Here is a 13,460-nt window from a genome sequence, read left to right as displayed (position 1 = left end):
CTACTTCGGCAGTGGCGAAGGCTCCGGCACCCGGCGGCGCAAACCCAACTTCTTCCGCCGGCATCCGAACAGGGTTTCCGGCTGTAAAAGTCAAGAGATAAATTACACAGATTAGTGAAGATTAACAACCGAGAAATACGTAAGTCACAGCGTCGGAACGGGGCCCAACCATCCCGTCAGGATGGTGGATTCGCAAGCTCGAAGAAAAGATTCGTATCTAAATGTTTTCGTTTTGACAATTTTCTCCTTTTTCGGGTGAAGATTTCCCATTCAACACTCTCAGAAGACGGCAGATTAAGGGCGCGCCGGGCGAATGATGCTGGCTGGGTGAGTTATTAGCCTCCATCTGGGCCGGAAAAGCGAAGAGCCCCCATTTTCCGGTGTGTGCAACAGAACTGCTCATAGGATCCGATGTATGCCGTAGGCGAGAATCCTCCGTCGTTTATGAGAAAAGCCAGCCCCTGTGTGTTGTGCGAGATGAATGTGTAATTAGAATTCGGAAGGCGTAATTCGGCGACCCGCGGAGCGTGAAGCCACGGGTTTGTCCATAAGCAGGAGCAGACGTTTCGAGTACGGCGAGTTATAATAATTGCGTAAAGCTCCGTTACTTTTCTGTCGTAATAATTTTAAGGCTGCAAACGGGCCGTGGATGATCTTCTGGTGGATTTATTGGTTGACTTGCAGTGGGGATTACTGCTGGATCCCAATTTTGAAACTCTTTCCCGCCGATTGTAAGCCATTTTAAAACAAGGCTTCAGATTGACAACGTTTTGTAGTGGTTTTTTGTTAATGTGTCTCCAAAACAGTGCCACCGTCGTTTGATATCTGGTCCACCCAATTCTTGAAAAAGTTAGTGTAAATCGTTTGATTCGTTGTTGGGAAGATGCGATTGAGTTTGAAGACGATTCACTCGAGACGCCAACTCGAAGACCTGTTGTTTCCAGTATAACAACCGGCCATGTTAACCGACCAAGCTTGTAACTCCTTAAATCGCTGGCAGCTTCTTACTAGCCAAGGTTCTCTTGTGCGCACCTGAGCGGGTTATCTAGTCAATCGTCCACCAGTTCTCACCAACAATGAAATATAGCCAGATCATTGCGTTTCATGTGTATTGAACTTCGACATGTCCTTCAACCAGTGCAAAAACTTTATCTATTTCTTCTCTTTCTGACGTGCACTTTAGTTTTGTTTGTACGTTTTCTATCCCGATTCTGGGCTCCGATCTGTCTTTATTGTAAACTTTAGCTTCAAGTTTTTCCTGTGTCAACTAGATCGCTTGACCCATTGCCTTAATCTGAAATAAATACTTAATCAGCCAACTGTACACGATGGAGTCCGTTGAGCCAGACTCGTTTGAAACATGCTTAAAAATGAATGTTCCGGCACAATAACAAACAATCTTTATACAGCTTTGGCCCCCGGCATGCTTCGAACCTTTCCTACTCCCAGGAGTCCGGCTCGCCTGCTGTCCGGTCCCAATAGCTTCTTAAGGGGGTTCGGCTCGGAGTCTCCCGAGTCTCGCCATGAATCAAACGGCCATTGGTCTGCCCCGCGGGGTTGCCCGGGATACTCGATGCCCGGGACAGTAGAGACCTCTGCGTCTCTGGCAAGGCCAGGAAAAGACAGGAAAACTCCCAGCGAGAAGAAATTCGACCCGAAACGCGATGCAAATATGAATTATAATTTAATAATCATAATCGTGCCGTAATATGATATTTCGATTGCCAGCGATTCCCGCATGGCCGCTGCCAGGAGGTGCGCCAGAAGAGCTCTCCCGCCCCCCCACGGCGAGGACACGGAGCCAGGAAGAGGTGCCAAAAATAGTGCGAGAATATAACTTATGCGACCAGCAACGGGGAGCGCTCTACGGAGAGGTTGGTCGAGGGTCCGACGAGGGGTGGCAGGAATGTGTGTCACAAAATTATGGCAAAGGAACGGTTGCCCATAACTTGCCCCGCTGCCCGGTGGGGCGTTCGGGTGTTTGGTGTTTATTAAAAAGAAATTTTCAGCCCTCTTTCAGCGAAAGCTCTGCGCTCGGAGAGCACATTGCCAATTCGGGAGAGCTGTTGAAAAAAAAGAAAAATAAAACACACCGGTCGTGGATCGTGACAAAAACGGAAGACATATTTTACCCGAACGAATAGCCAGAAATTATGGAAATTGTTATAAAATATGACATTAAAATAAAATATCAACACCGTCTCGGGTGGGGACGAAAATCGAACGAAAATGCAAATGCCCTTCGCGGCGCGGGTTCCGGCTACTCGGGTGGGCATCGGCCGCGAGTCCGGCCAAGCCGGAGTCCAACCCGGGTGGGGGGAAGAATCATCGTGGGCGCGCGGGGGCTTATGAATTCTTGATCATTCTCCAGAAATCGTTGAGATCATTTTCTGTTTGGATATTTTAATCCATTCATAAATAATAACGCACGAGTCCCGCGTGGAGCTCCATTCATGAAAACGCCCCAAAACGGTACACGAGCGGCCCAGGGGCCCCAAAGTATCGCCCGCCAGCCCGCCGTTGTCCCAGGAGTAACAAGGAGACCGATAAGTAGTAAAGTGAAACCACAAGCTGAGGTAATTTTTCTATATCCACTTCTTTGGTCGTTAGCCACCAGCAGCATTTTTAACTCAATTCTATGTTTTTAGGATCTTCAAGTTTCTATGTTTTTACGTCTTCAGAATATGGCTGGCTGAATTTTCACATCCAACGGAACAATACTGGGTTAATCATACTTATTTCGAGTAAAAGGATAGTTCTCAATTTTTAGGATTTTTCTCAATACGCAGATTTTGGAAGTTTCCAATGTTTTTGTTTTCATTCGAAAATCCAAACGAAAAACATCGATTTCCTTCGGGGTTTGCTTCTCCCCTTATTGAGCCACGTGCGACGTGTATTAAAGCCACCGGTCAGCAACCAACCAAACGGATCTGATCGGGTGTAGATCGCCTTGAAAAATGTGCTGCAGCCTCTTCGGCTGTGGACGAAAATGACTAAATTTCCTTGCCCATCATCGGTGCCTCGCTCGATAACGACCATCGATAAGCGATTAGGTTCACACTTCCACAAAACGGAGCCGTGCGGTGCTGAATGACTTCGATTTTTTAACCCTGAAAGCCTGACAAACGGAACATATTGAAGAAGTTGGGGGGGGGGTGGTCGAGGAAAAAATCTGACCATCTTCAGTCACGTTCCGTGCGCGCTTCATTCATGCCCATAAATGGCGGCTTAAGTTTTATGAATGAACGCGACGGGCGAAGTGTAAGACTTTGGTACAACTTTCTAAATAAGAAAAACGGCGGATCGCCAGCATCGACGAGTGATTGGAATGATAATGGGAGTGGGATGAGCCACGCTCGAAAGGGTGTTTGTGTGCTGGCACACCCTCCAGTAACGGCCTGAAGCGGGACTAATAGACGTGTCACATGCTGTGCGGCCGCGCGCTGAACGTCGTTATTTCTGTGACTTATGGTGACTTTTGGGATGAAACTCTAACGCGATACTACGGATGCCGCGGCCGTCGTAAAATTGCTATTGGATTTAAATCTCAGATGGCTCAGATGGCTCAGATGGCTTCTGACCACTTGTCACGAGCGTAGGTAGTTTATAGGAAAAATGGAACGAATCGTTGTAGAAATTGAATTGGAATTTCATTCCGTTGAGCCTGTTAATAGGTTTAATTATGACACTACAAAAAAAGACGAAAACTGCTTTACCTTAAGCCAAGGGTTAACTTCGCGGCTTCTTCCGGCAGCAACACCTTTTTGAAGTTTGATCTAAACTCGAAACTGTGCAACGTTCAGGGCACACTATTCCGTTAGGTTTTCGAACCAGTACAATTTTGATTATGAACCGGCTATGGATCGGTTCTACGAACCGGTTCGGGATTGAGGAGATATTACGCATTTCTGTGCCTTTTAAAGTATTTTTTATGCGAACATTAACAGTTTCCAAAAATGGTTGAAATGAAATGTTTGCTACGTCATAAGCTTACGGTGACACAATATGGACTTAAATTCAACCTTGTCGGTGGGGTTTAGTAAGTGTTTGATTATTCCTGTTTGTTTTCGGTACATGAGCGAAGCAGGCCTCAGGATTGCGGAGTCAGCTTCAAAGTAAAAGTTACTGAACAATGGCGGCTACAACATTGGGTATGTTGACAGTAGTTTAACCTTATTATTGTTAGACCTATGACCTATGACCAGCATTTACATTTAATTGAAAACTGTTGTCTGTAATTAAGGAAACAGAAATTCTGTGCAAAGCTTACGAAGGTTACAAAACACCGTTAGCGTTCGAGAAAATTTATGCGACAAAGGTTATCGCACTACGAGCAGCTCACGATGGGTCCTGTCCTCCCTCAATGCTCTCCCAAATTGTGCTTCAATGACTTCCGGTCCCCGGTGTAGTCATCCCGCAAACGCAAAATTAATAACAACGCCTTCCAACGACGAAACTCAACTCGAGCCGAAATATTACCAAATTGATTCCGATTAGCTACCGTGCGCGTGTTCATCAGCTAATTGAAGGATATTCCGCCCACCGAAGGCCGGCGCCGGCAGGATCGGTCTCCAGAGAGCATTCATAAACAAACGAGTAATTATGTAAAGTTTATCGCTGATAGGACCCCGGCACGCAATTCCCTAGTTACGCCGGATGGACCGATGGACCGTCATCAGCTTGGCGTCGTTTAGTGCGTCCGCCGACGACCCACGGGATATGTTCCCGGATGTGCTCCCGGAAGCGCGGAGGGAAGATAATTTTCGAATTAGTCAAATCCGAAACCAGACGGAAATTGACGGGCCGAGTGTGGCACGATCGAAAACTATTCAACACACGCGCTACACGCGCCGAAGGGGAAAGGACCTGTCATTATCTGGCGGCATTTGGAGGAGGTTTGCTGGCCATAAGTCAGGCGCACCCGGTTCGGAGCGCGTGCCTACGGTGTAAGTGCGCAGCTCGCTTCTAAAACATCATAAAACATCAACGAAACCCAAAAGAACCCGTATTTGTGGCCGTATCTAATCGAGGTCTGCTAACGGGGGAAGCACTGCGGCCAGGAAGTCGGTCTGGATCGATTGAATCGAATCGTGAAGGCATTCCGGGCTTCCGACAGACAGAAGAGGCCACTTCCGTGTGGCGTGCCTGGCTGTCGGTGGTCTTCTAACGAGACGATCCACTTTCTCCCGTGACTACATTTTCTCCGTCGCTACATTCAACAGATGGCGGCTTCGCGGTTTTGAGCCGCACTTGAGATTAGGAGAGAAGTTTCGGGTATCGCCCAAAAATAGAGAGCTGCACTCTGCCTCCAATTGCTCTGCTTGCTGGTCATGGCCTTCGGATCGTGGCCGATCTTCGTCGTCGGTCCGGGAATGTGACTCCAGACGGTACGGGGTACGGGTCGTTGAGGAATGCCAGACCGGGACCAGATCGGTTCGCCTCCCGGAGTTCACTGATTCACATCTCCACGGTGGATTATGAAGATCATAAATTTTCGGTTGAATTATTGTGAGCGCTTTCTTCGCAGCCATTTCGTTACCGGTGCCGCCCGGGCGTTCCGCTGGATCCACTGGACATCCGTGGTTCTGTGTGAAGAGCTTGTAAAATTCAAATTTATTGACCGCAATTTGTTAATAATTTAAATACCAAAAAAAGCGGTGATTTCACCGGTGCGGTAAGATGCGCTGCTTCTCGGCTCGGCCTCAGTGTCTCCAGAAGTATGAGTTGTCTGCTGTCTGCTGGGTCTGGGACTGGGTTGGCTAGTTGGACGGTATTTCTCTTTCTTGGCTCGGTTCGATTTGTTGAAACGATCAGCCGTTATGGGAGAACGCGAATGCGTGTAAAATCGGAGAATTTATTTCCACAGGAAGCTCCGTTCCGAACGACCGTTCTGTACGGACTGCGGAGTTATTAAAATTGATTTTGATGTGTTTCTTTTTCACGGTTCGACTGCGTTGATTATGGCCATGAAGCTAAGACAGATTAACAGATTAACCACTCAGCAGGATGAGCAGAAATGAGGGATGGCACATCTAGCGTGGCTCGTCTAGGAAGGGCTTTGTTTCTGATCTTGGCCATTACTTGTTTTAGTTTACTACCGAAACGATCTTGTGTATATCGCCTTGTTGTGTATGATTCACGTACGATCTTGCGAGAAATTCCACCATAGATTACACTGAATACGACATGCAATGAATCGATTCACATGCTGATGAATGTCAATATAATATAGGTAAAGAGTTGCGTTTCCTTGACGTGACGTTAAAAACAACTTATGTTAGCATAATTAAGTAATCTTGTAGTAATTGCTTTCCGTGGTACATAAAATCCACAATCTATGAGTTTATTCAAGGTTAGATATTGGTCTCTAAATAAATGCTTCAATTGCGTTATGGACATCGACAGCATTTTTGTTGCAGAAGCTGAATCCTTTAGCAGCTTAACCATACGTTCCAATACCGGGAATTCGGTTAGAAATAAAAAATTCTTCGTTAATTCTTCCAAATCTATGTCGTCATCATTAACATTCTTACTATACGCAGTACATTTACCCACATTATAGTATACATTTGTCTCAATTTTCGAAACGATCCGAAAAGTTCGTTTTAGCAATAGCCTTCAAAACATTCTTCGTGATGGCCTCGAATCGGTTAGCGAATAGCCAGAAGTCACGTGGTGCTAAATAATCAAACACTTAAAAAGTATTCTTTTTTGACAGTTTGGCATCAGAATTCGTGATAATCAAACAAATTTGTTTTCCGGTTTTGTTCATATTACTACTGTGGTATTCGAAGATATAGATACATTAACCTGGTCTTCTTACTATTATCTAAACTTGTTATCGAAATTGCTCACCTTGATTCGTCCAATCGTTGTAAAACGATTGAAATATACTAAAACGGTTTTCATGAGCCTGGGTTTAGTTCCAGAAAGCTTGAGAAGTCCTGAAGAAAGGGCCTCTACCTCACGGTGCCCCGTTTGGTGCTGGAAATTCCTATCAACCGGCAAATCAAAACCAGAAGCCATCGTCAGCGGAGTGATGAATCTCTGAAGGCAAAACAAGGTGGTCGGTCGGGCACTGTTGGGACCATCCAAGATGGAGAGTTTCCTGGAAGCCGATGGGGCCAACCACACGTCGAGGTTCCTTGCGTGGAATCGGTGGGGGTTGAGACATTCCAAGTGTCCCATCGAGAGCCCCCGGCGGGCAGGGAGCCAACCATCGGTAGCTCAAAAAATAACGAAAAACCCCCAACCTGTCATTAGATTATGGATCGTTGGTCGTCAGTTTGTTCTACCGATACGTGAGTCCTCACCGCCACCCGCCGGGGGTTGCCACCGCCACCCCTTTTCCCGGAGTTGGTTTCGTGCAATGAAAACATGATTTATCACCGGGCAACCTTCGTGGCGCATACCGTAACTCCTGCCAGTCCGGCCGCGTGCGTGGCGCAGAGTGGCAAATATTGTGTTGTTCTGTGCTGGCCAGGGCCCTTTCGGCGTGGTGTGCCGAAGAATTTTCGATGCTCGCCGTGGGGAAGGTGGAAGCGACAAACGCGACTGCGCACGCAACTGGCGCTGCAAGACGTCGGGACGCGCCGAGCCGATCGAGAAGCGCAGATAACAATTAATTCCAACGCCCAGAAGGAGATGAAGTCTCGTCCCCGCGAGCTGACAGCGGATTCCGGGTGGTTTCCGCGATCGCGGCGGTCGTCAGGCCTTCGTCCCGGCGTGCTGATCCCCCCCTTCGGTTCCCGGTTCTGATGGATTTTGGGCTCCGCGCGATGGCTGTCGGGAGTAGGTGGGCTTATAGGACGTGCGCGCTGTGGGTGCGATGGATGGCATATGTGGTTGGCGTAAAGCTTAGCCCCGGTGTCCGAGGTGGAGATAAATACCTAATCAATCATGGGCATCTCTCAGCGCGAACACACACAGACACACGCACCAGAGGCCTCAGTTGCCATCGACGGTGGTCTGAATTAATAATAACCCCGCGGGCACCGCCGCCTGGAAGGGCCTGGTGAGTTTCTTGGAGGAAAATCAATCTGCGAGAATGATTCCTTCGGGCTGATGGGCCCATGTCGGACAGTTGTGGAGAGAGCGACATTTTTCCACAGCCTCTCTAAAACGCCTCAGCGTTTCTTTGGACACGTTCGTCACAGGAAACCGAAACTGTCCGACGGGCAACGCGGGATTTGGGCACCTCGAGTAGCGCCCTCGGAACCCGTTTCGCTACCTGGAGTTTCGGGAGTGGCCGAAATCTCGGAGGATCACGACTACCGAGGTGGCGCAGATGGTGGCCCCCGGTTGATTGGCAATCTTCGGCCCGGCGAATGATCGATTTTGTGCCTAAACTATTCACCGACCCGAAGAACCTTCGCTTCCTCGCAGCGTCCCGCTTCGGGGGCAGCGTTGTTTGAAGATTGATCGTGATCGAGTGGTTCACGTACGTCCATAGATCAGGATGACGGCTGTACCGTCAGAGGGCAGAATGTCCCAGTATAGTTTTGCAATTTTCGTTTCGATTGCTCCGTTCAACCAGAGTGGCCGGAGTAGATTTCATGAAACGTCTAAACCATGCTTTCGTTTTCTCTACAATGGATTGGTTTGATTCGATGCGACGGAAACGTTATCGAATAAAGCTAGAATTTGATCCTCATCACAGTGAAATCTCTACTTTCCTTCGCATAGTAATTGTGGTAATTTTCATCATATTATCTATTCAAAATAAGTGCATTGTATCTTCAATTTCCATTTATATTTATTTATATTTCACCTTATTCAGGCGGTTTCAATTGATTTTGTGACCGTTGTTAAGCTGTTGTTTTATTGAAACAATAATTTCATGTTGGTTTATAGACAAAAACTATGAAATGACGTAATGTTTCTGAGCTGCGCCAAAATAATGTTGAGTAAGTCAATCGTAAAACTATTCGAAAACAGTTTGTCATTTAACGTAATTCGTTTGCATTAAATGACGCTATGTACAGGATACAAAAGTAATCTGTTGTTAAAGTAAGGGAAGAATTATAGTTTAAACCAACATCTTATTTAGCTTATAAACCAATAGGTATTTAAATTTCAAGTAGGCTGTAGCATCTGCTACCAAAATAGACACGATATACGTATAGGTTCTTCGTAAAAAATGGGTAATAGATTCTTGCCGGTCTAGATTTATTCTTGACCGTTTAGATTTCCTGATATAATAAACAGAGTTTTTGTCAATATAGTCTTTTTTACAGTGATTTTTATTCAACCAATTCCCAAATCTAGTTCACTCATTAAAGTTCATTTCACGTGATTTATTCCAAATGTTTTTCGCTTTCTATTTTGTATTGGGAAAAAATGGCAGCAATTTATTGTTTGATTTATATGAAATCCTTTCAAGTAACTTAGAACAGTTCCCAAATCTTTACTCTTTCTATCGGCGTGACATTATTTTATTCCCGAAAAATTCTATGAAATGGAGTGCCTATGTCTATAAATTTAGTCAGGAAATATTTAAAACTCTAAATTAAAGATGATTTGAAGGTTTTGTTTTCGAATCGTTGCTCAAACCTCTCGTCTTGTCGCCTACGAATGCTCGATAGGGATCACGGCCAAATCCACCTGAACCGAGCACCACCCCCTCCGGGGCACCTCCGTTTTGTTCAGTAATGAACCTTTCACGTTGTGTTGTGTGGATCAACATGTAATTAACTTTTCCATCCGCTCCGAGCTCGGGCCGGGCCGGCGGGTCAAAGGCGGAACGTGCTCTTGGAACACTCTTATCTGGCCGTGTATTTGCAAACATGTCTCGCCTTTTCTTTTCAGTGACAGATTTACATTTCTAACACCTTTTTAACGACAACAGCGACGAGGGACCAAAAACGACCGCACCTTCCCTGCCGAAGGTGCGAAGCAAAGGAAAACTAAGGCCGCCTCGCGTAGGCAAATGCCATCCGGAGGCATATCGATCACGCCCCGATCCGTAGCGTAAGGATCGGGCAGGAAGGATCCGGGGACCTATTCCCAAATGGGCAACATAAATTTAACGCCAACCAGAGCGAGGACCTCCGGAGCCCACACACACTGCTGTTGTTGTTGCTGTCAGCCGGCAATTGTTAACAAGCGTTTCATCCGAGCGAGCGGCCGCTTCAGCGAGTCCTTTTTTTCTCGACCCGCGTGTTTCGTTCGACTTTGTTAGTTTTGATTTTCCTGCCCTGTGTTTGGGATCCTTCGCCATCAGGACCTTTCTATCCTTCCCGGGCCCCGAGCGAAGAAGTGAGAAAAAAAGGACAATTGGGAAGCCTCTCGGTGGATGGTGAGCACGCCGGAGGAAGGATGCGACCACCCGTGGTCCCGTCCCCGGGCCCTTCCTCGGCCACGCCTGGGGTGCATTGCGCGCGCTGGTGACAGTTTGTCTCTCCAGATGAAACAAACACCCCGCATCTCGACGCCGACCACCGACCACACAACCGAGTCGAATGTCAAACCCGCTAAGCCCGTCAAACCGTGTGGCTGTGTTTGTGCTTTGCTAGCGAAAAGTCCCTTCCGGGTGGCTTCGTCCGTCGGAGGGAAACTGCAATCTCGACAAACGGAACGGTTTATTAGAGAGCCATTAGATCAACCTGACATACGTCACATGTGTCCCGGTCCCGGAGCATTTTTCATACGCCGGGCCGGGTTGCTTTTCCGCCTCGGTGGCTCGCATAGCACCCCCATCCGCCACCGCCGGTCCCGGATTTCACTTCGGCGGCACCACGGGACGTGGTGCTTTCACCGCATTCGAGCCCAGCCCAGCGTTCGTCCTTTTTCGTTCTTTCCCAATCCGCTCGCTCGGTGGAAAGGAATTGTCTTTCCGGTGTCGTCTTGAGTGATCTGAACTTTCTTTCCGTTCGTCCTTTTGCGAGAGGAATGGTTTCGTTCCGGTAGCCTTCTCTGTTCCCGCCGTCATCGCTCACCCTCACCGCCGTGCGCAGGTCCTTGGGGCGCAGTTCCAATTTAGCGCCGCAAGTGAAAAACAATCGGAAACGTCACAAACAAAAACAGTTCCGCCATCGTGCCGGGTCAGTTTCCCTTCGCGCAGTCTTTTCCGTTCGATTCCAGGTTATTGCGAATGAAGTCCTTTCAGAGAGAGAGAGAGAGAGAGAAGGGAAAAAGATAGCGAGCCTTGTCGGAAAAAGAGCATGTGACACTTTGTACGGCTGAACCCCGATTGGTCTCGTCGTTGACTTTATTTATTTGGCTAATATGGCGTATCCAATCAACCCTTAAACAAACAAAGTAACAGATTTGGCCCGTTCGATGGGGCAGGCGGAACGCCGGCTTCCGATGAGTGTTGTGGCAGCGCCGAGGTTCTCGTTTTTTTCTGTTGAGAAATGCCTTCGAATTTTCTGATTGACCAGAAAGGCTGTCCTCCGAGATCGGGTTTTGGGTGGCGTTGCTGAACTTTGCTTGATTAAGCTCGTTTTCCGGAACGAAGCCCTAGGTCAGCTGCTTTGCGTGGGATTGTTCGGAAGAAAATAAGACTACGTGACGCTTATTTGCGTGTGAAATTCTCACGAGATTGAGTAGAATGGAATGGGAAAACTGTAGAATGGAAAGGATTTATTATTATTTCTATCGTTTTAAATTTTTTCCACCGTTTTATAAATCGTATTAAGATGGACAGTGGACAATCTCTGTTATCCGTTGCCAAGCCGTTTTCTGTATTTTTTGGGTTTTCCAACTATTTTGCTAGCATTTCACTATGTTATTAGTTATGTCCTTTTTTTAATCATACGTGTTCTCTTTATATATTGTATTTTGAAATGCATTGCAATACGTGCATTTTCGTTTTTCAACTATTATAAAACGTTACATTGTATAAAACTTACCCATTTTCCAATTTAAGGTTCAATTATCTGTTCAAAAGGTTCAATGTTTTATCGTCTTTTTCTTATGGTTTGTTTGGCTAACATTTTGTTTGGCGATTATTGTCGCAAGAAAAGTTGGACGAAATCGACTTAATAATTTTGAAACAATTAAGTACTGTAAGATTACGTAAGTTGCTTGTGATTTAAACAGTTTTGTTTCGGCAGTAGAGCAGGTCCGCAGACCGTATGATTCGTATGATGTGGCACATTAACGGACTTCCTAGTTGCTTATTAGCTTTATTTTAGGGTTCGCTTTTCGGTGTAATGAACGTTTGATTTAATGTACAAAAATCAATTTTAAGGCTAACGAAGTTTTCGAGCTCTTCTAAGAAAGCATGTAAATTGATGTAATTTTCCTACTGTTACGACAAAAATATAAGCATGCCTAATACGCAAATACGAACGGCAATCTTATCAGACAACTTGACCATTATCTATCATCGTTTCCCACAAGCAACAGTCAAACTTAATCAATATCGCAGCCTGCAATCCCACTATTTACAGCCCCATTTAGACGTATGCTTATTTGAAACATATGGGTGTTTTGCTTAGATTAACGCCCAACCCGCCTGATTAAGGGGCTCGGCCGGTTTCTATACCGAAACGGCAATAATCTTCAATACACGTAACAATTTGCATACCAATCGTTTGATAACGATCTTCAGCCGAATCGTAACGAAAGCGAAACCAGATGCCGATTTCTGAGGGAGGTAGCTACCGCTTGTGCCTAACAGCGATGAGATGATGGCCATCAAGTATTAGGCCGGAAAGGGAAGCGATTAAAACCGGGGGCTCATCGAGTTCCAGCGAGGATAACATTATCCGGGTTTCATATCAACCGACAACAACCGGCGATCGTCGTCATTAGCCTGCCAACTAAACCGAGGACACCGAGGACGACCGATGGAAAACTTTATGGTTCTGCATTCCAATCACGTCGCCCGCAAGCAGATTCTCGGGTCGGGTTTATTGAACGGCCACGGGCCGTTCCGGGTACCCTGCTCCGGATTCCGAGGCGGGCCCCAGGATTTTCCGTCACACCACGCGCTACTAATGAGAATTGCCGATGTCATAATTTTATGAACCAACTGCACTCCTCTCAGCGACATCCACCACCAGAAGGATGTCACCCATCGTTGAACCGGCAGATGGCGATAGGCGATCCGCTGAACGCTCGAACGATATGGCTCCGGTCGGGCTGTTCGTCATGCTTGTCAGGGCTTTCATTGCACATCCAGCGCCGTTGAGGTTGACGCATCGAGAATGCCGAATTATTCCGCTCGATACCCTCCGTTGGGACTTTCAACGGCCCGTTCGGGCGTTCCTCTGCTATCTTGCAAGACAGCAGCCAGCCGCAGGAAGGTGCAGCTCGGTGTACGAATTTGCATCGTGCCTTTCATCATTCGCTCGGCTGCTCGAAATCTGGTTGATGAATTTTGTGCCCCCCGAAACTCATAAACCAACTACCGTACCCCGAATGAATGGACCGTAAACGTGTTCCAGTGGCAGGATCTGTCATCTGGAGGACATTTGCGACCTTTCGGGTGAGACCCGTGCGCCAGTCTGTCC

At 47.0% G+C, this 13,460-nt stretch overlaps 1 protein-coding gene across 1 annotated transcript in view; it reads right to left on the bottom strand.

Moving 5' to 3' along the window:
• Positions 1–13,460, bottom strand: part of LOC131207769 (T-box protein H15-like) — a 51,666-nt gene continuing 38,206 nt past the window's right edge. Inside the window, exon 6 of the mRNA XM_058200398.1 lies at positions 1–81. Coding sequence (XP_058056381.1) covers positions 1–81 — 81 coding nt within the window. The remainder of the gene's footprint in view (positions 82–13,460) is intronic.

The sequence above is a fragment of the Anopheles bellator genome, chromosome 2, assembly GCF_943735745.2.
Source record: "Anopheles bellator chromosome 2, idAnoBellAS_SP24_06.2, whole genome shotgun sequence".
Classification (NCBI taxonomy): domain Eukaryota; kingdom Metazoa; phylum Arthropoda; class Insecta; order Diptera; family Culicidae; genus Anopheles; species Anopheles bellator.
This window is presented reverse-complemented; position numbering and strand designations above follow the sequence as displayed.